Below are 24,459 nucleotides of genomic sequence, written 5' to 3' on the forward strand. Positions count from 1 at the left end.
GCCTAATATGCCCTTTGGCTTGTTTGAGCAGGATACAGTACAGCAATGCCAGCATTTCTGCCCCATAAAGGACAAATTATACTGACAAGCTTGCAACCATCTATGGTTTGCAGGTGTTAAGATAGGAAATTAATTAAGATCAGGTCATGGAGGAGAAGGGAGTGTGGCAGGAAGGGAGAAGCCATAGAATTGCAGAGCTGGGAGGGACAACAAGGGTCATCAAGTCAAGGAAGGAGATAAAAGTGAAGGAGGGCCATAGAAGGGCAAGAGGGAGGTAGAGTTATAACCTTGCAAGGGTGCCAACTTGAATTAAATATGGGGGGGGGTATGCCCCGCCTTGCATAATCGATCACGTGATTCCGCACAAGCACACCTTTAAATGGCAATGCCCATCCATTTTGGAGGGGGGTCCAAGTCCCCTCAAATCTTTTATGGGGGTGGTGGTCTGAACTGGGTTGGGTCCTTTGTATCCTTGTCTTTGTAATATGGCTTTTCATTTAATTTACGACGCAAATCTCATTTGGATATGTAAGTAAATTAGTCTATACTACTAAAATATATATTATAACGGAAAGCATATCGGGGCGTCAAAGTCCCCAAGGAATAACCGAATAGGACCGACTTGCATGTGCGCCTTCGAAAAGGAGAGCAGTCTGGAGTCGCCCCTTTCAAAGTGTCCATCAACCATCTCGATTTTGAAAGGAACGGCGCTGCGGGAGGAAGCGCGCTGTCTCTGCCTCTCCCTCCTCGCGGGCTTCCTCCGCGTCGGCGAAAGTTTGCCGGGCGGGCGAGGAGGGGAGCCGCGCAGCTCCCGTCCGAGGGACGCGGCAGACAAAAGGGAGGCGGACCTACGTGGCTTCCCCTCGGAAGGCAGCGCGGCTGCTGCTGCTGCTGCGCCGACGACGACGACTGGTGGCCGCGGGCGACTGCGAGGCGGCGCGCTGGGAGCCAAGCGAGGAGCGCGGCTTCCCCGGAGGTCAGATGCGCGCCGCGGGAGGCGCCCGCCGCCGGACGCGCCCGCCGCGCTCCGCCCGTGCGCTTGGCTCTTGGCTGCACGTCGCAAGCCGAGCGGGCGGCCAGGTCGCGCTGGAGACTTCGCAGGAAGCGGGGAGGCAGCCCGGGGCGCGCAAGCGTCGCTGATGGATCGCCGGGACCCTCCTGTCTGCTGCACGGGCTAAGGCGGGCATTCCCTGCAGCAGCAGCCCGGACGGGCGGGCGGGCGGAGTGTGCAAGGCATGCCCGCCTTGAAGCGCCTGCTGAGAGCCAGGCTGGGAAGGCGCTGCTCCGCCGCCTTCTGCCTCTTCTGGGCGGCGTGCGGGGCGGCAGGGGGCGCCTTCTTCTTCTTAGCGCACGGCGGCGTCCTCCTCTCCGGGCGCTGCACCGACGAGCAGAGCCACAGGATCCTGGCCAGGCTGGTAAGTGGCCGGGGGCGGCTGCGGAGGGGAGAAGGGAAGGGTAGCCCGAGGGCGAAGTCCAGGGGAGCCCCCTTCAGACCCAGCAGGAGAGACCCGTAGGCTGTTTTGCGCCCTAGGCGAGCCCAACTACTTGCACAGACAAAGCACACACACCCCGGGGGGGGGCGAAGCTAACAACAATTGCCCAATTGTGCAGGGCTTACCTGCTCCCCTCCTCAACATTTTATTCAAGTTGGCACCCTTGGATAGAACAAAAACCAATCTGTATAAAACTGTGCCCCTCTAAAGTGTGCGCCCCGGGCGCTGCCTCGTTGGCTTCATGACAGCACCCGCCCTACCGGCAGTAATGCCTTACTATCTGATCCGAGGCCGGGAAGCCGGCAGACTGGCGAGCCTGGTGGAGAGGAAGACAAGGAATCCCACCATAGGCATAGTGGCAGAGGCAGTTCTCGGTTTGCCCCTATCCTTCTCCCTGCTGAATTCTACTGGGACTCAGGAGGGAGAGGAAACTGACAGGCAGGACCACTCCCTCGACTGGTTGGTGACAGGCAGGTGAGGGCAGACCAAGGTGGCTGGGTGGCTGGGGCAGGGCCTCCTTGGCCCAAACTGACCAACCTTCATTGACTCCACTGCCGAAAACGACATAAGGCTCGGCCACACTTCTTTTTTGGTCTGAGATTTGTCAACCAGCAGAAAACCAGTTTGTTCCAATTCAGCGCTGAATGGCAGGTTTTCCCAGAGAAAGAGACAGGATGAGAAATGGCCCCCTCAGACCTGTGCCTCAGAGTCATGGGGCAAGCAGAGGAAATCTCCGACAAAATAGGGGTGGCTGAGCCTGTAGATGCACCAGTGCAGACAGATCTCACCTCTGGATGAATCCTATTTCAGAGCCAGGCGGGCTAGTAGACATCATGAGAAGGAGGTTGAGTCCTGGTGGGCAGCAGCAGCAAAAGGCCAGGTTGGATCAAAGATGTCAGGATTAAACATTCCCCCATGACATTTTCTGGATGTCCCAACTCATGTGCCTTATAGATTGCTTTGCGGCATTTATTTCCTGTCTTCCAAGATGGCTTGTGTGGTTCTCTGCTCTCTTTTTTATCCTTGCATTAACCCAGCAAGGCAGATTAGATAGTCTCATGCTTAAACATCCTAGTTTAATAGAAATATGAACCTGCCTGCCTCTCGGGGAAGGTGTGCAGCTCACTAGCAGAGCAACTGCTTTGTATCTGGTCCAAGGTTCAATCTCCAGGTGAGACTAAGAATGAGCCCTGAAACCATAGAGAGCAGTTCCAAATAGACAATATGGAACTAAATGGAACAATGATTCAATCTGGTATAAGGCAGCTTCCTATGTATATAGTCCAACACTCTGTCCACTACATCATGCCACTTCTCTATTGCTCGGGGGAAAGATGGAGCTCAAGGCCAACTGAGCTTAGTAGGACTTCACTTCTGAATAAGTGATCATGGGATAAGCTGTAGGCATTGATTTAACAGAAGATTAAGAGTGAAACAGGAGTGTGGATGGATAAAAGACCATGAGGGGGATTAATAATAATAAAAAAGTGGGTGGAAAGCCTAATATTTTTGCAAGAATTTTGAGCGCTGTGGATACTTACTGTGGATACAAGTGCTTAATTTGTAAAATGAGAGGTGCCTGGAGTTTTTCATGATTTTTGCTTGAGAATACCTTGGTTCCAGATGTTAGGAGCTGATTGTTACAACTCAGTGGTGGGGAAGGAGGACATCTCCACATGCCGTCAGAAAATCCAGAACTCCTGGATTATATGCAGCTGGCAGGCACAACGTGAATGTAAAACAAAAACAGAAATCTTATAGATACACCTATACATCTAAATAAACTTTATTAATTTGGTTAGATGTTGTAATACTAACAGTGCAATCCCATGCATTTCTACTAAGAAGTAAGCCAAACTTAGTTCAGTGTGACTTTCTCTGAAGTAGGTGTGCTTCAAACTGCAGTGTTCTACCGATAATTGACATTCAGAAGTGCTTTTTATAAACCTATCCATTGTGTGTCAAGTACCAAGAATTGAATGTATAAATACAAGCCTGAAGTGGTGAGACACAAAATGATACAAGGGCAAACATTACTAGAGCATTATCTAAAATCTGTTCCTTTATCAAGGTGGTCTGCATTAAAGATGTCTCTCACGATTAAAATCGCACACTCAGTTTTCAAAGGAGCTATGAATTTTGGTAGAGACTAAGACACATGAACTTTCTGGGCAGCCAACCGTTTGGTACATCAACTACCGTATTTTTCACTCTATAAGACGCACCAGACCACAAGACGCACCTAGTTTTTGGAGGAGGAAAACATGAAAAAAAATATATCTGAATCTCAGAAGCCAGAACAGCAAGACGGAAAAAGCGAGTCTTATAGAGCAAAAAATATGGTATGTACCAAATGTTGGAGGAAAAGGGGGGGGGGAATAATCCCCACCTTTCCAATAAAGCTAATGCAACAAAATTTTCTCTTGGATTTTTCTTGGATCCATCCTTGCTTATGGATGTGCATGAGACAGCTGAGTTCAGGAGTGCTTTCTGCCAATGGTATCTGAGCCTCCAATTGTACTTGTTCCTGGAAAAAGCAGACCTAACCTCAAACATTCATACCTTACGGTTCAGTTGCATTATTCAATTTGTAGTAAGTCCGATTGCACTCAAGAGGACTTGCTTCTAGATATGTATAGGATCACCTTGTTAGTCATTCCCCCCCTTCAGATAGATTGCTGCAATTCACTCTACATGGGGCTGCCCTTGAAGGAAGCCTGGAATTTGGTTCTGGATGCTGCAAAATGTCTGAGGATGGCAAGATGGGCTGTGTTAGGCCATGTTAGGCAAGAGGAACTATAATGAAGCGATTAATAGGATCGTGTTAATTGCATTGACACAATCAACATAATGTGTAGCTTGGCCCAGAGTTAAGCACTTATAAATCCCATTGAAATAAATGGGATATAAAAATACTTTGGGTTGTATCCAGTGTTAGCCCTGTTTAGATTAGACCCCTTGAGATTAATGGACACAAGTAACTTAGGTTCATTCATTTTAGTGAGCTGCATTCAACTGAAGTCTTGTGCTCCCAGAAGCCAGCACAAGTCCCACCAGGGCAGCAGGACTCCTCCCTCCCTATGCAACCTTTACCCATGGTACCCTCCCCAAAATCTCTTTGGGAGGGTTGGGACAACCTCCAGAACAGGACACAGAGCAGGAAAGGGTGATTGCTCCACCTGGCATGCAGAAATGCATGTGCCAATGAAACAGTTGCCTTAGTGCAGGGTTTCATAATTTGTAGTGCCAGTAGCATAGTATTCTTTGTGGCAATTGTTCTAGGGAATAGCTTGTTCCACATTCACTGCTTACCGTAATTTTAAAAAATCGGGGGAAACGTGTACGTCAGTAAGATGCTGTCACCATGTTATGCCACAAGGTCCCATGCCATTCCCTTACCTCCACTGTGCCATACCATAGTTAATAGATTATATAGCCAATTTTGGCTTGGTGGCCTGTAGATGATGAAGGATCATGCTTTTGAGTAAAGACTAATGAGAGCCAATGAATCCTTGATGTCATGAATTGGAGATTTGTGAAAGTATTGGCATGAAAAGCACTAGGAGACGAGCAGCCCATGCTGATGGAGTTTTGCCTGTGCTTTGGGGGGGGGGGGCGTGAGGGAAACAAGCCAGGCTGCTGATTAAGGGAATCGTCTGCTGCTTGCAAAGCATTTGCCACTGTGACTGCATCTTACACCTTTGAGGCAGCAGTTACTGTCAATTAAAGAAGACAGAGCATTCAGCTGCCAGGTCTAGCTGATAAAACGCAGTAAAAGCAGACGGGGGGGGAAAGGCAATTTGTATTTTCTAGTGAGTTTTCAAGGCAACTGTGTAGGTGGGCGTTAGGCTGCTCAGCTCGAACATCTGCAGTCCATATCCATTAACTTCCTCTGATAAAATAAGAGGATTTATTATTTTAAGATAGCTGAAGGAAGGCTTGCTCTGTTTTGTCTGTGCGACAACACATATCTAGAAAGTAGGAAAGTTATTCCAACGTTTTCCTAGCTTTCAGCTGCATAGTGCATTCTTCCTGAGCATATAATATAATAAACAGAACAAGGGGCAAAATAATTTCTTGCTGGAAATCTGCTGCAGCCTATAAAATGCCCTCTCTGCCCAGTCTACACCTAGATTAAACCAGAGCACCTGTGTGTCGAGGTGAAATGTTGTGTTTGAGCTGTGACTTACAAACATTTTCGGACCAAAATACTGTGTAAGGGATTGTCTCTCAGCTTTACAAGATGAGCATAGAGGGTTAAATAACAGGCCAAATTCCTTTATTTGCAAAGGGCTTTTGTCAAATGGGAAAGGAAGCCTAATGGAAATTAAATAATCTATTACGGTAGCAAGCTATTGATGACTATAAATTTTCCTGTGTTGTGTATAATAAACGAAGACAAATTATGTGCTTCTGCAGCCTTGCCAACTTCTTGGAAAGAGCAAGAGGATGAATTCTTTCTATCCCTTCTCCGTGGCAGGCAGCTGCAGTGCTGGATACCTCTGAGATACAGAATATTTTCCATTTCCTCCAGAGCTCTGCTAGAGCTCCAAAACAATTTGGAGGTATCTGACATAGCTTTGGGAATCACATCTGTATTATTCCCTTTGGCCTGTGTCCTAACTTGGATTCCAGAAGCAGAAAAGTTATTTGCAGCCTCATCCACAAACCAGATAAGCCAGAGTGCTGCACTAGGATTTAAGCCAGTTCAATTCTATTAACTCCAAATAAACTAATTTGGTGGGGTTGGAGGGTGCCTGTAGCTCTCTAGTTGTCGTTGGAGTAAATTCCTTCTCATCCCTGACCATTTGCGTTGCTGGCTGGAGCTGATGGAGTCCAACCACATCTGGAAGGCCACAGAGTCCCTATTCCTGAACTAATTTGTCTTACATTCTAACAGACCAATTTAATTGGTTCCCAATTAATCCACGGGAAACTAACCTTGTGTGTTTACAGTCTAGTCCTCAGAGTGGTTGCATGATTAATTTAAGAGAGCTTTGTCATTTGCTCCTGACTCTTTGCGATCGCTGGGAAGCTTTCGGATCTGTTGTTTATTGAGCATTTATGCTGATACGTCCACATTGAACTTATGCGGCGGTTATATGACTGACACTAGATGTTTATTGAGATTCATCCTGATATGTTTGCATGGAGGCCACACAGCTAGTGAGAGTTATCCCACCCTTTGCAGTGCAGTTTCCCATCACTTTTATTATAGGTTTTGCAGTTAGAAAAGTGACTAGATGATTGCACTAGAAAGGGAGGGACAATTTGTGCGAATAAGCAGGCTCCCTGGAAGCTTCCTCTTTCACAAGTAGGGGTTGGGGATCTTGTGGCCCTCCAGATGTTGTTGGACTCTAACTCCCATCAGCCACAGCCAGCATGGCCAATGGTTAGGGATGATGGGAGTTGTAGTCCAGCAACACCACATGGGGAGATGCCAAGGGAGCACCAGCTCTTACAAATATATAAAAGGGAAATGGATTGCTTTAGCGATTGGCTATAAAACGGATATTCTCAAATTTACTTCCATCTGTCATGTCGTACTGCTTGCATTAGTGAATGGCTTCAGGCAAAATCAGTGCTACTATTTAAATGCAGTTTTTTGAGTCTCTGCACACAGAAGTCTTTGCAGGCGTAAGTAAGATAGCTTTTACAATGGCGTGTGCTGCGGTACTCACATCCATTTGGTTGAGCTACAGGCTTTCGTGACCTTAGGAGAACTTGGCTCTGGAGATGAGTAAAGTATGCAAATTTCTCTCTGAAAAAGGCTGGGACGCATAGCGATTTGATACGCCCTAGCTATGATGGATGGATGGATATAACATTTCAAATGATTGTCGGTGGTGGGGATGGGGGGGAGGTGGAGATGAAGAATGAAAATAATACCTGAGCTCACAGCTGTTTGATAAAACCAACATGCCAGGCATTCAAGACAAGCTGCTTTGGGTTGTATCCCGTGAGGACCTTGTGCTGCTTGAATGCACTTCCAAAGTTGGACACTCATTTTTTTGCCAATTCAGCCCTGATGGCTGAAGAAGCCTCCACAAAACAGCAGGGCTACAGTAGGAGGTATGGTGGAATTGGTGGACACCAGGGCTTTGTGTTAGTGCAAAGCAACATTGTGTTCAGCCTTCCTCCCCCTTTTAGAACTGTAGAGTTGGAAGGGACCCCACGGGTCATCTAATCCACATTCTTGCTCTTTGGAACTTGCTATGATAGTGGTTTTATTGCCCACCCCTCAGCCTAATGCCCAAGGTGGGTTACAATGATTTAAAACTCAGTTTCAAAACACAATTAAAACACACACATATAAATAAAAAGGTAAAGGTACCCCTGCCCGTACGGGCCAGTCGTGTCCGACTCTAGGGTTGTGCGCCCATCTCACTTAAGAGGCCGGGGGCCAGGGCTGTCCGGAGACACTTCCGGGTCACGTGGCCAGCGTGACGAAGCTGCTCTGGCGAGCCAGCACCAGCGCAGCACACGGAAACGCCGTTACCTTCCTGCTAGAAAGCGGTACCTATTTATCTACTTGCACTTAAGGGTGCTTTCGAACTGCTAGGTGGGCAGGAGCTGGGACCGAAAGACGGGAGGTCACTCTGCCGCGGGGATTCGAACCGCCAACCATGCAATCGGCAAGTCCTAGGCACTGAGGTTTTACCCACAGCGCCACCCGCATCCCTACATATACATACACAATCTCAAAAAGAAAAAAAAGGCTGGGTCCTGAAAGTATGCATATCACAGGTGTTGAAGGTCAGGATTAAGAGTGCTACAAACCTACGACAGAGCATTATGATGGCCAGTTAAAAGTATATTCGAGCAACCCAAGCAAGGAAAAGGAATATCAGTTAATTTACAAAAGTTGGTATTCAAGTAAACAATCACATTGTAGCCATTTACTTGCTATTTTGCGACGATTGTATCAAGGCTGATCCCTCATTTAGAAAACTTGGGGCATTGCCACCACTGGTGGTGGTGGTCTCTTCAAGATATAGCTGACTGATCTGGTTATCAGGAAGAATATTTCACCCAGGGGAGAAACTTGGCAGAGCACGCGACAAGTTCTACTCTACTATTTGTGGCTCCCAGAAGGACTCAGGAAATGGTATAAAGCAGTGTTTCTCACTGTAGCTCCCTTCCGACCTCGTTTCCTTCCTGTGGCCCACCCCCTGCCCTACCAGTAGAAAGGTAGCTACTTAAATGTTTTGTTTGTAAACAGAACATTTTTTTTTATAATTTATACAAAATACAATTACATTTAAAAAATATACTTTTAAGTATTTCTCGACCAATGGGACCCTTGTGCTTGTTGACCAGAAACAAGCTTTTTTATATCCGGTTCTATTGTGTGAGGGATAACTGAAGATCTCCTCTATCCATTTTGTTAAGGCGGTTCCTCATGAGGCTGAGTAACTCTTGCATGCAGCTATGTACCTCCTTTTGCAGTAGTGCTTGCATGAAGAAACAGCACACCCTCATAACTAACATTGCTGCAGCCATACACCTTGCCTGGGACAAACAAGATGCGGGCAGCTTAGTGTGTGCAGCAGTAGGGTGTGGAAGTGGGAGAGAGAAGGAAGCAAGAAGTGACGTTGGAACAGAGAGCGCATGGCACTGCATCCACTGAGAAGCATGGTCCTTTCTGTGTTCACTCTACTCCTCTGTTTTCTGTTTTCTTTTCTCGGTCACTTTTCTGTTTTCTTCACTTCTCACTTTCCTCTGTGGCCCCCTAGTCTCATGCCACCCCCCCCCCATTTATACGATTTTCACCTGTGGCCGCCTTGGAATATCGGGGGCGGGCAGGCAGGGGACCATATGGCCCCCAGTTAGGAAACACCAGTTTAAAGATAGCTGATAGCAGTTCCTCCATAGCACTGTTGGAACTATTTATTGGCTCTCTCATAGGAGCATGCAGGGTTTGCTTCCAAACTTGTATCTGGGAAGCTTTTGTGTGAAGGCAGCATTTCTATGCGCTGTGTGTGGAAGGGGGTGGCGAGGCATAAAAGCTGGCAGACCATCGCCATTGTTGGAGATGAGCTGAGGCAACTTGGCATCTGATAAATATAAAAACACGGGGCAGTATTCAGCTCCTGTATCCCTTTAGCACAAGGATTTCCGCTTGCACAATGGGATTCCCTCTCCCTTCCCCTGCAAGGGCCCTGCACCCTCTGCTCCAGAGCATTGGGGGAACCCCTAGAATGGATTTAGGGGCTGCACAGGGGGAGAGCATTCCACTGCACAAACAGAAATCCTTGCACTGGCAGAATGTTTCATGAACCCTGTGCTGGATTCTACCCTTATATTCTGTACGTAATCTGTGCCATTTGGAACTGCTCCAGATTTTGCTCTCTCCATCCCTCGCATGCAGAGTCCATAGCCAATAGAATGTAAGCTGGCAGAGACCTGGGAATGGGATGAACTGGCTGGAGAAATATGAGAGAGCCTCGCGGGGCTTGCATTTTCTGGGGTCCAGCATTTGTCTCATGTGAAAATATATTGTGGGAAATTCCTGGCCTGAAGAATGGGGTGTGTGGAGGGGAAATTAACGCAGAAGTTGGTATCAAGCCACTAACTGGCTGTCTGATTTTCTTCCATCTTCCACCCTAGCCCACGTCGGTCATCTTCTCCTCCAGAGAGTTGCCTGGAATAGACTTTGCAGCTGCACTTCTGGAAGGTCTGAATGGACACAGTTATGCAGATTGCTTATACTCCTAGAAACAGAGGGATGGAAACAATTATGGCTGGAGGAAGGGACTGGCAGGGGAAATCCTGTTTATTTATTTATTTTGGTGCATTTGAGATGACCACATAACTATAGAGTCCTGATTTCTTTTTTGTCTCTTTGGTCATGAACTGCAGAATTTGCAAACCACACAAATATGTCACATCATACCTTTTGTCAGTGGACTTACCAGCAGGTCTTGATTAAGAGACTGCCCAGCTTTGTTGTGCAACAAGCATGTGGTTTTTGTTTCATTTTACAAGACCCTGCATATTTTCAGCTTGGCAGATAACAATTGCTCTAATGCCGTCACATCTTAGGATGTACAGAGGCAGATTGTAGCCCTCAATTCTGTGTGGTCACAACTCCCCATGCATTTCAGTTGGTCCCACAAAATGTTTTCATAGCAAGTTTCTCCACCGCCATAAGAAAACCCGTATCATAATGCCTTACAGCTGTTTATCTTTATCACTGCTTTTAATCATTGTGTAAAATTATAGGCTTTCCGGCAGCCAGTTTTATGTGTGGCAAAAAAAAGTGGATGTGTCTGTGTTTTGAAGCAACAGGCTTCATATTGCTCTCTATGATTATTTGAACCCTCAACCACCATCTGGGTGTACAGCAAAGGTGCCCAAACCAACGAGGCACATTTTTATGTGTCTTTACACATGTGGCAGAGAGAAGGAGAAAAATGTTTGCAGAAGTACAGACCAAACTCACCCTTGGCATAGCATCCAAAGGAACCTGAACTGAGGGTGTCTCCTGACAGTATTTGGTGGGAGGGATTCAAGTGCAAACTAGAGCTTTAGAAATGGACTTTCTGCATGTAGGAAAGTGACAGGGAAATTCATTGGAAAAATTTGGGTTGAATGAATGGCTAACAGGCAGATGTCAGCCCATAGAATAATCAGAATGAACGCTCAATGAAATTTGGATATAAATTAACCAATACACAGACTTTGTGTAAGCAAATCGGGATGAATGCTCAATAAATAGGCCAGCTAGAGGAAACCCTTAGAGTAAAAGTACAGAGCTTAAACAACATGAGATACAATTTACTGACCTTTTTGGGCTGTCTGTTTATGAACTTGCTACCCTCGAAACAACAGCTAGCAAGAGTTTCCTGGGAGTTTATGACCTGTCAGGTCTGCAGGAAAGATGGAACAGCAAACATGGGCAAACATCTCCCTCAAACTTTCCTGACACCTTTGCTGTGTGTTACTTTTGTCTGTGTCATGGAGAACTTGAGTATGTAAAGCTCCTGCAGGGATTTGTCCTCTTCCCCTACTCTTGATGTGACTGGAAATGGTGGCTTTCTGCTGTCAATTGATTCTTTCTTTCCACATTTCTCCAGTGCCTTGACTATAGAAAAGGAGCCTTGACAGGAGACCTTTGCGAAGACTTGTGTGTGGCACAGAAGTTGATATACAAGCGCTGCCTTTATTACGACAGAGGTAAGAAGGTCATCCAAGCTGACTGGAGAGGCCGCCCAGTCATCCTGAAATCCAAAAATGAAATCTTCTCTAGCTACCACCACCTTGGCTTTCTGGAGGAAATGGAACCACAGGGTATTCCAGAGGCAGAGCTCCTCCTGATGGTCGCTTTGGAGATCAAGAATGTTCTGGGTCTAGAACTTCCTAATAACACTGTGGTGCCTTTGTGGACGAAGGGGAGGGGCCCACACTGGAAAGCGCAGCTGGCTAGCATATGGTCCCTACTCCAACAAGAAGAATATATTTACTTCAGTGTGCTGCAAGACTTCAGTAAACATGTCCTAAGGGTCATTGGCTCCTGTGGCCACTTCTATGCTGTGGAGTACTTAACCGCTGGGCATACCTGGCAGAAAACTCTCTTTTCTGTGGAAGATGCGGTCGGCGTTTCCTTTTCTGGGATTAAAAGCAAGGCTAAGGCCATCACTGAAATTGCCATCAGCTTCCTGGATATGGTAAAACATTTTGACAATGACTTTTCTCACCGGCTTCATCTCTGTGACATCAAGCCGGAAAACTTCGCCATCCGAAGTGATCTGACGGTAAGTGAGGACCTCAATGTCATAACTGTGGTTTGGGCACATGTAGCATGCAACTCATAACCAAAGGAAATCTTCTTCTTCATTAATATCCCATATGCAGAGCCCTGTGTCGCACAAGTGTTCCCAAATGTTGACTGGCCTTGGAAATTTGTCTGCTTGGAAACATTCATACCATTCATTTAAAGCATATGGGTTCTCCCCATGCCCAAAAAATTGCAGTTTAAGGGTGCTGGGAATTGCAGCTCTGGGAGGAATAAACTACACTTTCCAGGATTCTTGAAGGTAAACCATGTACCGTAATTTAAATGAATGGTGTGGATGTGAGCCAGTGACTGACTTGAATCTGTCACCTATTTTGTTGTCGGAAATCACTTGTCTTCTGCAAGTGGGTCCTGCATTCTTGAAAAACTGACTCTTTTGCAACAATATGTTCTGAACAACACAACAAGATGTTTTTTGACCATACGAGCTATGTACCAAAAATCAAATAACATATAGAACAAGTGGGACTTGCAACAAAATGTTGCAGTGTGAAGTATTCCTGTTCTAGCCTTTCCCGGCATATTCTCTTCCCCCATTCTATTTTTCCCAACAGAGACTCTTAGTGTCCTATGGTCACTGAGCACACTTGATTTGTTTCCCTCCCTGTTCTTTAGTGTCCAACCCCCCCCAAGATTTGTGTGTGTGTGTGTGTGTACTTCTGCTAATTCCCAGGTTCCCAAGCTGATATAGCCATCTAGCTGGTGCTGTTTTAGCTACAAAATGGCTAGAACTTCCATATCTTGGAGAGTCAAGGACTTGCCTTGAGCATCTTCTAGAAGTCTGCTGGCTTATAGATGACTTACAACACAGAGGTCGGGGGCAGAGGATGCTTTGAGAAATTTTGTTATTGATTTGATCCATTGTGAGCCTTTGGTGAATAGAAATCCAGTTCAATACTGGGCCTCAGCTGATATTTTTTGTGAAGATGGAGCATTCTATAGAAGGCTCTTCAAATCATACTCTCAGTTTAACTTGGAGCAAATTAATTTCCTCCTGTAGAGTGAAAGTAGAATATGTTCATTAACACGGCTGCCAGCAGAGCCAGTATTTATTAAGTATGCACACAGAACTTTGCACTAGAATGTGCTGTGCAAAGGTTAAGCGTGTGGTGATTTAAAGGCATAGGTGTGTTTTTACTCTCCAATTTATTTTTGTGTTTGTTCAGGTGCGTAATTAGAAGCTAGGGAATGGGTGGGAAGCAGCAAAAAAAGTGAATTATTAAGTGAAAGAGATTTTGTTTTTTAAAAAAGCTCTGCTTACCATATTTTAAATCAGATTCAGCACGGTCACTATATAGCACCACTTCATTCATTTGAGGACCTCTTCTACCTGATCAGATTACAACAGCATCCTTCACCCATAGGTAACTGCTAGCTATTCACCAACGCCATGCCTACATGGTGCTGACAATTCTGCCCCCTGCCTGCCCACCCTGTCATGTCCCTCTTCAAGTCAGAACTGTTAGTTCACTGGCTGCCAGTTAGTGGTGGTAGCCAATGACTGCCTCCTGCTCCATGCTGTGCTAGTTGCATTGCTGGTATAGTCCTATTGATTGGACCCAGACTGTGATTCATTGCTTTGTAGGTCCGTGTCTGAGTCTGTCCCTGAGTCATAGGGCAAATGTCGGCCTTGGTGCCATCGCATCTCAAGCTTATTCATAGGGAAATGAGTGGTGGTGAAGTTAGGCTTGATAGCGCTGCCAAAAAAAGTCCTGAAGAATAGTGTGGGAAAGCAACCAGTCTCATGAAAAACGTATAACTTATTCCAGCAAGTGCCAATGCCTCGCCATTTGCATTAATCTAATATACATCAGGATTTGCAGTTGGAGGGCAAACATGTAGAGATCGCTCTTGATTTCTGGATACGCCTCCTGGGACTAATACCAAACTACTGATGACATCCTTGTTGCATCTTTGTTGTGTGTGTCTTTTGTTGACTGCTTTTTGGCACGCAAATTGGCCCCGAGGCGGCCCCATGCTTGGCTAGTCTGCCAGCATGAGTCTTCTGTGTGTAAACTAATGGAATGGCTGGTATATTCTATTTCTTTTCTTCGGCAGCCTGTATAAAGCTGAGTTTCAGCCAGGCTGCCTCACATACGGAAAATAAAAGGCAGGCCACACACATTAAGAAGATCTGGCCCAGTTATGTGCCTAATAACAATCCGCCAAATAAAACCCAGTAGCTGGATTTTTTTTATCAGTGGACCCACTTAAAAAATTAGGAGCTTGATGAAGTTAGAGCAAGCTGCAGAATGCTACATACTAGATATGTTTCTGATATTGCCTGCATGAACATGCGAAAGGCCCCGGGGTGTGTCAGTCTTCTAAAGCTTTCCAATAAGTCTTCCAAAAACGCTTCGAGCTGTATTCTCCTTGAGGTCTGCTCAGAAAATGAGAGGGCCATTTCAAGTTCAGTACTTTCACCCTGTCACTCAGACAACTGTGGGTTTGAAAGCTGCCTTTTCTTCTCTCACTCCCCATTACTTTAAATGTTGTTGTTTTTCAAGTGAAAAGAGTGTCCACTGTAGAAAGTGTTGTACTGACAGCTTGGAGACTAGAATTCACAGTTCACATTATCCACAGAATGAACATGAAGTTGGCAGGCAAATATCATTAGAAGCACTATTATCAACTCCTTTTGCTTTAAGGGTTTAATCCTATGCTGAAAATCTGCTGGCTGAGGGGCAGCAGGATTTTGCGGCAAACCTTGTTGTGTTGGCTGAGTGCCAGGTATGCCCCTGAAACCCTCAGAACATAACAAAACATCAGTCATAACAAACATCACCACTACCCCTCCAACTAAAGGCTTCCCAGCTTCTCAGTCTATTTACAGTTTGTGGTGTATTCTGGACAAATTTTAATCTTTTTCTCCCCCTTTAAAACTAAGAAAGGTGTGTGCAGAACAAACTGTTTGTTATGTACTGAGTTGAATAGGATCTAAACTGCAGCAGTCTGATTGGTCCTAGAACAATAGGATCCAAATTTGCAGCAGTCTGATTGGTCCTAGAACAATAGGATTCAGAATGCAGCAGTCTGATTGGTCCAAGAACAATGCAGCAGTATGATTGGTTGGCAGGAACCACCCAATCATGCTCCAGATATAAGTGAATCCACAACCTGATTGGCTTACAGTAGAATTCCAGAATTAACCAATCATGTGCAGCCCATTGTGTAAATAATGTATATAAAGCAGATACTTTGAGGGGACTTTTATTCATTCCTCCTCACCACTATGAGCTGAATAAAGAGCATGAAATCACTTTGCGACGCTGAGTATATTTCACTGTTAATATCAATTTTGTGAAGGCTGGCTATCCTTGCCCTTGATACCTGGCATAGTCTCTCCAAAGCAGAGCCCTTATTCCTTCTATTGTTTGCAAGCACACACTCACACACACATTGCCAAAAGACTTGGGTTGATGAGGCTCACAGTTCAGCAGTAGCCCCACCTCAGCAAGTTGCAGTTGTCTACATTTCTAAAGCATTAAAACAGTTGAGGAACCCTTGGCCCTCTAGACGTTGTTAGTCTACAGCTCCCATCATCCCTGACCATTGGCCAAGCCAGCTGGGGCTGATGGGAAGTCCAAGTCCAAGCACATCTGGAGGACCAGGGTTCTCCTGTATCCCTGCTTTACAATTATCCCAGTTCAGAAGAGCTGCACTGATGTGGGTGTTTACTAGGGCATGTTAAATTCAGGTTCCCACTCAGCCATGAAGCTCTCACTGCGTATTCCTGGGCCACTCACAGTTTCTCCTTCCTAATCTCCCTCACAAGGTTGGTAATAAAAATGGGGTCAAAGGGTATTCTGCTTTGAGCTCCTTGGAGGAAAGGTGGACTATACATAAAATCTCTGCACAAACCTTTGCTGATCTAGAGGGTGGAAATAGCTTACTTATTTGGATTTTCAATGGTTTTCTTGTTGTTGCCCCACAGCGATGGAGAGTATCTGGGCTTGGGGAATCCTCAGCAGTTGATGCTACTGACAATGGAGAATGTAGCATCTCAGAAATAGGTTAAATACTTGAAAAACAGACGTAATGGAGCAGTTCGTGAAGCAATTTCATTTTTTCATAGAAGATATGAAAATATTTTATCTTAATAAGTTGAAAATGACCAAAACACTAAGTTTACCTGGTGACATGGTGACTCCAGAAGACCAAAAGGATGAGGTCTGTGCTATAGATGCACCAGAAAAAGAAAGTTAAAAACCCACCCATAGTTGTCATGGGGACAGTGGAAATAGATTCACAGACAAACACCCCTAGGCAAACAAACAATAGCTGCAGCAATAGTAAATGAATGAATGAATTTATAACATGAAACTCTGCACTTGATCAGATGTTGACTTTATTTTTATTTTTTCAGCATTGCCAAGCTTTATTTTAACGTTTTTGCTCTAATGTGTTAGGAATGTAGCAGATGTAAAGCATGGAACAGTAGCAGCCAGAGGGGAAGAGAAAGAGAGAAATCACCACAGTTGGAAGCAAATACCATACAGTGGTGCCCCGCAAGACGAATGCCTCGCAAGACGAAAAACTCGCTAGACAAAAGGGTTTTCTTTTTTTGCGTTGCTTCGCTAGACGAATTTCCCTATGGGCTTGCTTCGCAAGACGAAAACATCTTGCGCTTTTTTTAAAAGCCACTTGAAGAGGCGCAGTTGCGACAGACCGTGCTTCGCAAGACGAAAAACATCGCAAGACAAAAAGACTCACGGAACGAATTCTTTTCGTCTTGCGAGGCACCACTGTATTATTGTCTCAAGGGGGGGTAGCTGTACGTCCACTAAGTCCAGCATCTAAAATTACCTAATTGCACACAATGGGTGGGCCATTTGGTCACCTGACCATAGGAAGTTCTTTTATACAAGGTCACGCTATTTGCCCATTGAGCTAAGCCTCTTAGTTTGTTTCCTCTGACTGACAGCAGGACTCCAGGCCTTAGGGAGAGGTCTTTCTGATCCTTTTAAATGGGAGTATCAGAGATTGAACCTGAGACCTTCTGTATGCAAAGGATGTGCACTACCGCTGGGCTATGGGAAGGGTCAGCTTCCTGTTGGACTGCTGCTGTTATGCCTCTGAGGGTGGGGCTTGCTAGAGCAAATGGAACAGAATTTATGTCATCACAGAAACCACTCCCCTTATGAAGGAGAATTGACCTACCTTATTCCAAGGCTGCCATTTTCTCAGGGATCTCCAAAAAGAACTTCCCCTCCTTTCATGCCAAAGTTGTCTGTTACTCATGCAATTCTGTTTCAAGCCTTGGTGTTGCAGAGCTAATCTGTGAAAGCTCTTCCACTTGTAATTTCTAATTTTCTCTTGCATTCATCTCAGAATGCTTGAATCAGCAGTCTTTAGGGCTCAGGAACAACGAGAGCAGAAAAGTGGCAATTTGCACGGACCGTTGTCACCCTTGAATGCATTTTTCTGGTTTGCAGGTGGTGGCTATTGATGTAGACATGGCTTTCTTTGAACCGAAAATGAGAGACATCCTTGAGCAGAACTGCACAGGCGACGAAGACTGTAATTTTTTTGATTGCTTTTCAAAGTGTGACCTGAGGAGCAGAAGATGTGGAGCAGAGAGAGCCAATAACAACCTCCAAGTGAGTGGCTACGGGCTTATTTGTCTCCCTTACTGGATGCATGTCTTGACTTTAAAATACCCATGAAAGTGCAAGTTTAAAATAAATGATGCTGCGAGCGACTGTCACTTAAGGACTTATTCACACATGCATGCACACCACTCGATGACTGCAGCTCCAAGCAGTAGCTTCCATGGATGAACAAGCTTTCACAGATGTAATCAACACAGACAGAGTTTCGCATCTTGCCGCATCATCACCTCAAGCAGAGTGTGTTTCAGTGAAGATGAGTGACATCTAAAGTGGCAGCGTTCCATGGCTGGTACAGGGTTGCTGCCAAAAATGGCACCCCTGTGGCAAATTTTGCTTACTGCCGTAACATCAAGTGATACCACATTGATGCAGCGTCACTGCTTTGTCAGGATAGCTAACTTCCAACAGCAGCCAAAGGTGTTGCATGGAGGGTAGGAAATCTCACATTGTAATGGCATTGCATCAATTGTCAAGTCGTTCTAAGTCCCTTTCACTCGTCATAGTAAAGCTGGGCAATATCTGGTTTTCAGCATTGTGATATGTTATCTGCTAAGCGTCACAATATAACAATATATCACGATGTCGGAAATAAGGATGTACAATAGTAGAATAATAGAATCATAGAGTTGGAATAGACCACAAGGGCCATCGAGTCCAACCCCCTGCCAAGCAGGAAACACCATCAGAGCACTCCTGACATATGATTGTCAAGCCTCTGCTTAAAGACCTCCAAAAAAGGAGACTCCACCACACTCCTTGGCAGCAAATTCCACTGTCGAACAGCTCTTACTGTCAGGAAGTTCTTCCTAATGTTTAGGTGGAACTTCTTTCTTGTAGTTTGGATCCATTGCTCCGTGTCCGCTTCTCTGGAGCAGCAGAAAACAACCTTTCTCCCTCCTATATATGACATCCTTTTATATATTTGAACATGGCTATCATATCACCCCTTAACCTCCTCTTCTCCAGGCTAAACATGCCCAGCTCCCTTAGCCGTTCCTCATAAGGCATCGTTTCCAGGCCTTTGACCATTTTGGTTGCCCTCCTCTGGACACGTTCCAGTTTGTCAGTCTCCTTCTTGAACTGTGGTGCCCAGAACTGGACACAGTACTCCAGGTGAGGTCTGACCAGAGCAGAATACAGTGGCACTATTACTTCCCTTGATCTAGATGCTATACTCCTATTTATGCAGCCCAGAATTGTATTGGCTTTTTTAGCTTCCGCGTCACACTGCTGGCTCATGTCAAGTTTGTGGTCAACCAAGACTCCTAGATCCTTTTCACATGTACTGCTCTCAAGCCAGGTGTCACCCATCTTGTATTTGTGCCGCTCATTCCCCCCCCCCCAAGTGCAATACTTTACATTTCTCCCTGTTAAAGTTCATCTTGTTTGTTTTGGCCCAGTTCTCTAATCTGTCAAGGTCGTTTTGAAGTGTGATCCTGTCCTCTGGGATGTTAGCCACCCCTCCCAGTTTGGTGTCATCTGCAAATTTGATCAGGATGCCCTTGAGTCCATCATCCAAGTCGTTGATAAAGATGTTGAATAAGACCGGGCCCAAGACAGAACCCTGTGGCACCCCACTAATCACTCTTCTCCAGGATGAAGAGGAACCATTGATGAGCACCCTTTGGGTTCGGTTAGTCAGCCAGTTACAAATCCACTGAGTGGTAGCATAGTCAAGACCGCATTTTACCAGCTTCTTTACAAGAATATCATGGGGCACCTTGTCGAATGCCTTGCTGAAATCAAGGTAGGCTACATCCACTGCATTCCCTTCATCTACCAGGCTTGTAATTCTGTCAAAAAACGAGATCAGGTTAGTCTGACATGACTTATTTTTCAGAAATCCATGCTGACTATTGGTGATCACAGCATTCCTTTCTAGGTGCTTACAGACTGTTTGCTTAATGATCTGCTCCAGAATCTTCCCTGGTATTGATGTCAGACTGACTGGGCGATAATTATTTGGGTCCTCTCTTTTCCCCTTTTTGAAAATAGGGACAACATTTGCCCTCCTCCAGTCTGCCGGGACTTCTCCAGGAATTCTCAAAGATGACTGTCAGTGGTTCTGAGATCACATCTGCCAGTTCTTTTAATACTCTTGGATACAGTTCATCTGGCCCTGGAGACTTGAATACATCTAAACTAGCCAAGTATTCTTGTACTATCTCCATAGTTATTCTGGGCTGTGTTTCCTCTGCTGAATCATTTGCTCCAAATTCTTCAGGTCGGGCATTGTTTTCTTTATCGGAGAAGACTGAGGCAAAGAAGGCATTGAGGAGTCCAGCCCTTTCTATGTCCCCTGTTTGCATTTCACCATCTTCTCCTCTGAGTGACCCCACTGTTTCTTTGTTCTTCCTTTTGCTACGAACATACCCATAAAAGCCTTTTTTGTTGCTTCTTACCTCTCTAGCAAGTCTGAGTTCATTCTGTGCTTTAGCTTTTCTGACTTTGTGTCTACACATGCTGGCTATTTGTTTGAATTCCTCTTTGGTGGTTTCCCCACTTTTCCATTTTTTGTACACATCCTTTTTTAATCTTAACTCAGTTAAAAGTTCTTTAGATAGCCACCCTGGCTTCTTTAGGCACCTTCCATGTTTCCGTCTCATTGGTATTGCCTGACGTTGTGCTTTTACTATCTCCCTCTTAAACTCCCAGCCATCATGAACTCCCTTTCCTTTTAGTATTACTGTCCATGGGATCTCACCCAGCACTTCCCTAAGTTTTATGAAGTCGGCTTTCTTAAAGTCAAGAAATTGAGTCCTAGTATGCTTGGCTGCTCCTTTCCACTGTATAGTAAACTTCAGAAGAGCATGATCACTCGCGCCTAATGATCCTTCCACTTCTACCCCACTAACCAGGTCATCAACATTGGTTAGGACCAGATCTAAAATGGCTGTTCCTCTTGTTGCTTCTCCCACTTTCTGGGCAATGAAGTTGTCTGCAAGGCCAGTGAGGAATCTGTTTGACCTTATGCTCTTGGCTGAGTTTGACATCCAACAAATATCCGGGTAATTGAAGTCCCCCGTTACTACTATCTCCCTTCCTTTTGCATGCTTGGCCATCTGTTCCAGGAAGGCATCATCTATGTCCTCCGTTTGGCTTGGGGATCTATAGTAAACTCCCACAATGAAGTCTCTGTTATTCTTCTCTCCCTTAATTTTGACCCAGATGCTCTCACTTTGGCTTTGAGGTTCTAAATCTTGGATCTCTTCACAGGTATACACATCCCTGACATATAACGCCACTCCTCCTCCTTTCTTGTCTGGTCTGTTTCTCTGAAATAGATTGTATCCCTCCATTATTACATTCCAATCGTGGGACATATCCCACCAGGTTTCAGTGATGCCTATTATGTCATATTTAGTTTGCTGTACCAAGAGCTCGAGCTCATCTTATTTCCCATGCTTTGCGCATTAGTGTACAGACATTGAAGTCCATTAATCATTCCCCCGTGTCTCTTATTTAAGGATTTTTTCCTCCCACCACTAGGTCTGCGCGTTGTTTGGTTCTCAAACTTAATTCATTCCAGGAGTCTGTTTAACTCCTGAAACCATTCGAAAACCAAGTGGAAGCTGCGTCAGACATTCGGCTTCCCAAAAACGTTCACAAACCGAAACACTTACTTCCAGGTTTGCGGCGTTCAGGAACTGATTTGTTTGGGAGCCAACCCCTTTCAAGTTCCAAGGCACCACTGTAACTATGTAGAGGTGAACAGAATAATGCGCTTGCAACTGCTACTACTTAGGGGTCTAAAACTGATGCATTTTTACGTACCTTTAACATATTATTACAACTGTTATTTTGTAGTACAAAGCAACAGGGGCAGCAGGAATCATGAGAGAAGCAATGACCAGTTTCACGGTTTTCCCCACATCACAATATTTTACATAGCACTCACACCCACATTGTGATTCATGATATGTGGCCATGTAAAATATTATGAAACCATGATCATGAGGTGGACTTCAAACCGGTTTTGGGCGATGCATCAATACATCGCCCAGCCCTACATCATAGCTCCCGCGTTGCTCTACGCAGAAGGGGGCCCACACTGAGCAGTGGCACCCACATGAACAACACTACATGGTAGGGATGGATCCTTCACAAGTGCAGCTCTAAGTGTGCGAAGGCATAATTGTTACCTAGAACCCTGCATGACTGCGGTTCTGGATTGCATGGAAGCCTTTGCCCATATCAGCTGTACAGTCAGAGGCTCCAGATGTCCACATTATTTGTGCAGATGGTAGAGGGCTTCCTGGTGTTCCTTTGCAAAGTAATAGGGGAACGATTGGGAGTGAAGAGGATTCTAAACAATTATGCCAGTGCTGCTTAGGGTGGCATTCCCATTGTAGGTGTACCATGTAGCCCAGCTGTCATCTGTGAGATCAAGTGATGTATGGACTTGTGTGTGAACTGGTGACTCCAGCTATGGATGCTTTTTTGGAGTGGAAGCAAATGGGCTCTTCTACCTATCATTCTGAATGAATTAGAAGCCTTTGTTGTCACTAGGGATGGACAGCCTTTGTCTATCCTCTTTTATTCTTGCTGGCACTCAATCATAGGTCATAGGAAATAATAGGAAATGTATATTCCTCATGAGACCTTCCCACTCAACATGGAAAGATCAGAGGGTGATGGGGATGGGAACACGGGAGGCAGGGATGGGGTGTGTGTGTGTGTGTGTGTGTGCGTGCATGTCTGTGTCCACAACACACCTTGTGTCTTCATGCATTCCGTAAATGCCAGGAGAGAGCATATACACTCCTTTTGCAAGTAAGATGACGGAGTGCACTATAGTTTGCAGTTGGTTTAATCAACCAGAGAGTGCAGGTTTCCTGCTTCCAAAGAGCCAAAAACATTAGAACTTATTACTGAACTTAGATAAATTATATGACTTAACAATAGTCCAGTCACATCAGCAAAATATATTTTGCGTGAAGATCTTAACCTTAAAGTTGGATGGGACTAAAAGATCTTGTGTGTGAATTACTGCTTCTCTCTCCCTTTCCATAGGTCATCTGTGAAAAAATATTCCGTCCCTGGTTTTCTCTCAGCTTCATGGGATCTGCTGTCTCCTTTCCCCTCCAGCTGCAGTTACAGAAGGCAGTGCAGGATTGTGCAGAAGCCAGCACCAAGGACACTGGCCATCATCAGAGCCATTCTTCACATTCTCTTTCTGAGTTATACCATTTGCTTCGAGCTAGTCAAAAGGAACTTCAGAAATCCAGTAGCTACCCTCATCTAATTCACCAATGATTACTATTCAGGGAAGAAGGATTTTTTGTATTTTTCTTCTTCCATTCAATAGAATTAATTTCCACTTAATGACTTCTGACTGTGCTTTTCAAAACTGTGATTTGAAGAGGTAGCGTGTTTATTATTAATACTCTTTGAAATGCAAAATCATTTTTATTGGACTCTGTTTTTGCTTCATTCCTGAACCCATGCCGTTTCTCCCCTGCTGTTATTTTGCATTATATTGTTTATCCAAAAAGCAGCAGCACCCGTCCAAACTAATGTCTGACCCAAGGATGGAACAACATTTAAATTTCAGATGTGCTTTGGAGATGGTGGGGTGGGGGGAGAACAGCTTTGTAAGATTAATTCAGATTTGAAAATAAAGAGCTGGGGTGGAGTGGTCACCTAATTAATGTTTTATTCAATAGAGATTATATAGACTAAGATCTTTGTTAGCAAAAAAGGGAATAGATAATGGAACGAAGGATACCGTAGTTTTCTCGCTCCCTGCCACCCATCGCTATTTAAGTCAAAATAGACTAACAATGTTAGTGGTTACGTTGAAACTGTTTCACACATTGATTACAATAAAACAGAATTAAGGCTACAAAGGTTGGGATCACAAGGCAGGGGTCAGCTACCCTGTGCCCTTCTGTTGGACTACAACCCCCATCAGCCTCAGCTAGCATGGCCAATGGACAAGGATGATGGGAGTTGTAGTTTACCTCATCCCAAGTTCAGCCTGGGCCATTACTTCACTATTTCAATGAAACTGCAGCACTGATTGAACCAAAGGAATTGGCTCTTCCACAAGAACTGCGACCAGAGTCAAGAAATATGGTACCTTGCACTTGGCTTGTCAGGTCTTAACCCAGAGTGGTGGTCTACCTTAAAATCGCTGGAAAGGTGGGACACTCAGCAGTTGTGGCTTCTTCCACCTGTTTCTTTTCAGTCTTTTAAAACCCACCTCAATTCCTCCTGCTTAGAATTATAGAGGTTAAGTCCTGCTTATTACAGTAGGTGAACAAGATGTTTGGTAGGGTTGAAAATCCGGACAAAGTTGTTGAGTTTTTTGGGAAAAATAGGAAAAATAATATCCATTTTTGAGCTTTTTTACAAAATGGAAGATAGGCAAAAACGGCACTGCCGGCATGGGCTGCCATGCACCCAGATTTTCCTGGACATTTGACACTGCTGCCGACTGCAGTATTCAGGATATGTCTGGAAAATTCTGGACGTATGGCAACCCTAGGTTTGGGCAGAGGAGAAGACATAGCTACAGAAATGCCTCTCTAATTTGGAGTTAAACCATCAAAAT

The 24,459-nt window shown here is 45.1% G+C and overlaps 1 protein-coding gene across 1 annotated transcript; it reads left to right on the forward strand.

Moving 5' to 3' along the window:
* Positions 1-1,014: 1,014 nt before the first annotated feature.
* DIPK1C (divergent protein kinase domain 1C) lies at positions 1,015-23,700 on the forward strand. Its single transcript, XM_082235274.1, has 4 exons — positions 1,015-1,415; positions 11,573-12,250; positions 17,727-17,891; positions 22,917-23,700. The coding sequence occupies exons 1-4, from the start codon at positions 1,236-1,238 to the stop codon at positions 23,157-23,159; spliced, it is 1,266 nt and encodes a 421-aa protein (XP_082091400.1). The 5' UTR covers positions 1,015-1,235; the 3' UTR covers positions 23,160-23,700.
* Positions 23,701-24,459: the final 759 nt, after the last annotated feature.

The sequence above is a fragment of the Podarcis vaucheri genome (assembly GCF_965113315.1).
Source record: "Podarcis vaucheri genome assembly, chromosome: 8".
Taxonomy (NCBI): domain Eukaryota; kingdom Metazoa; phylum Chordata; class Lepidosauria; order Squamata; family Lacertidae; genus Podarcis; species Podarcis vaucheri.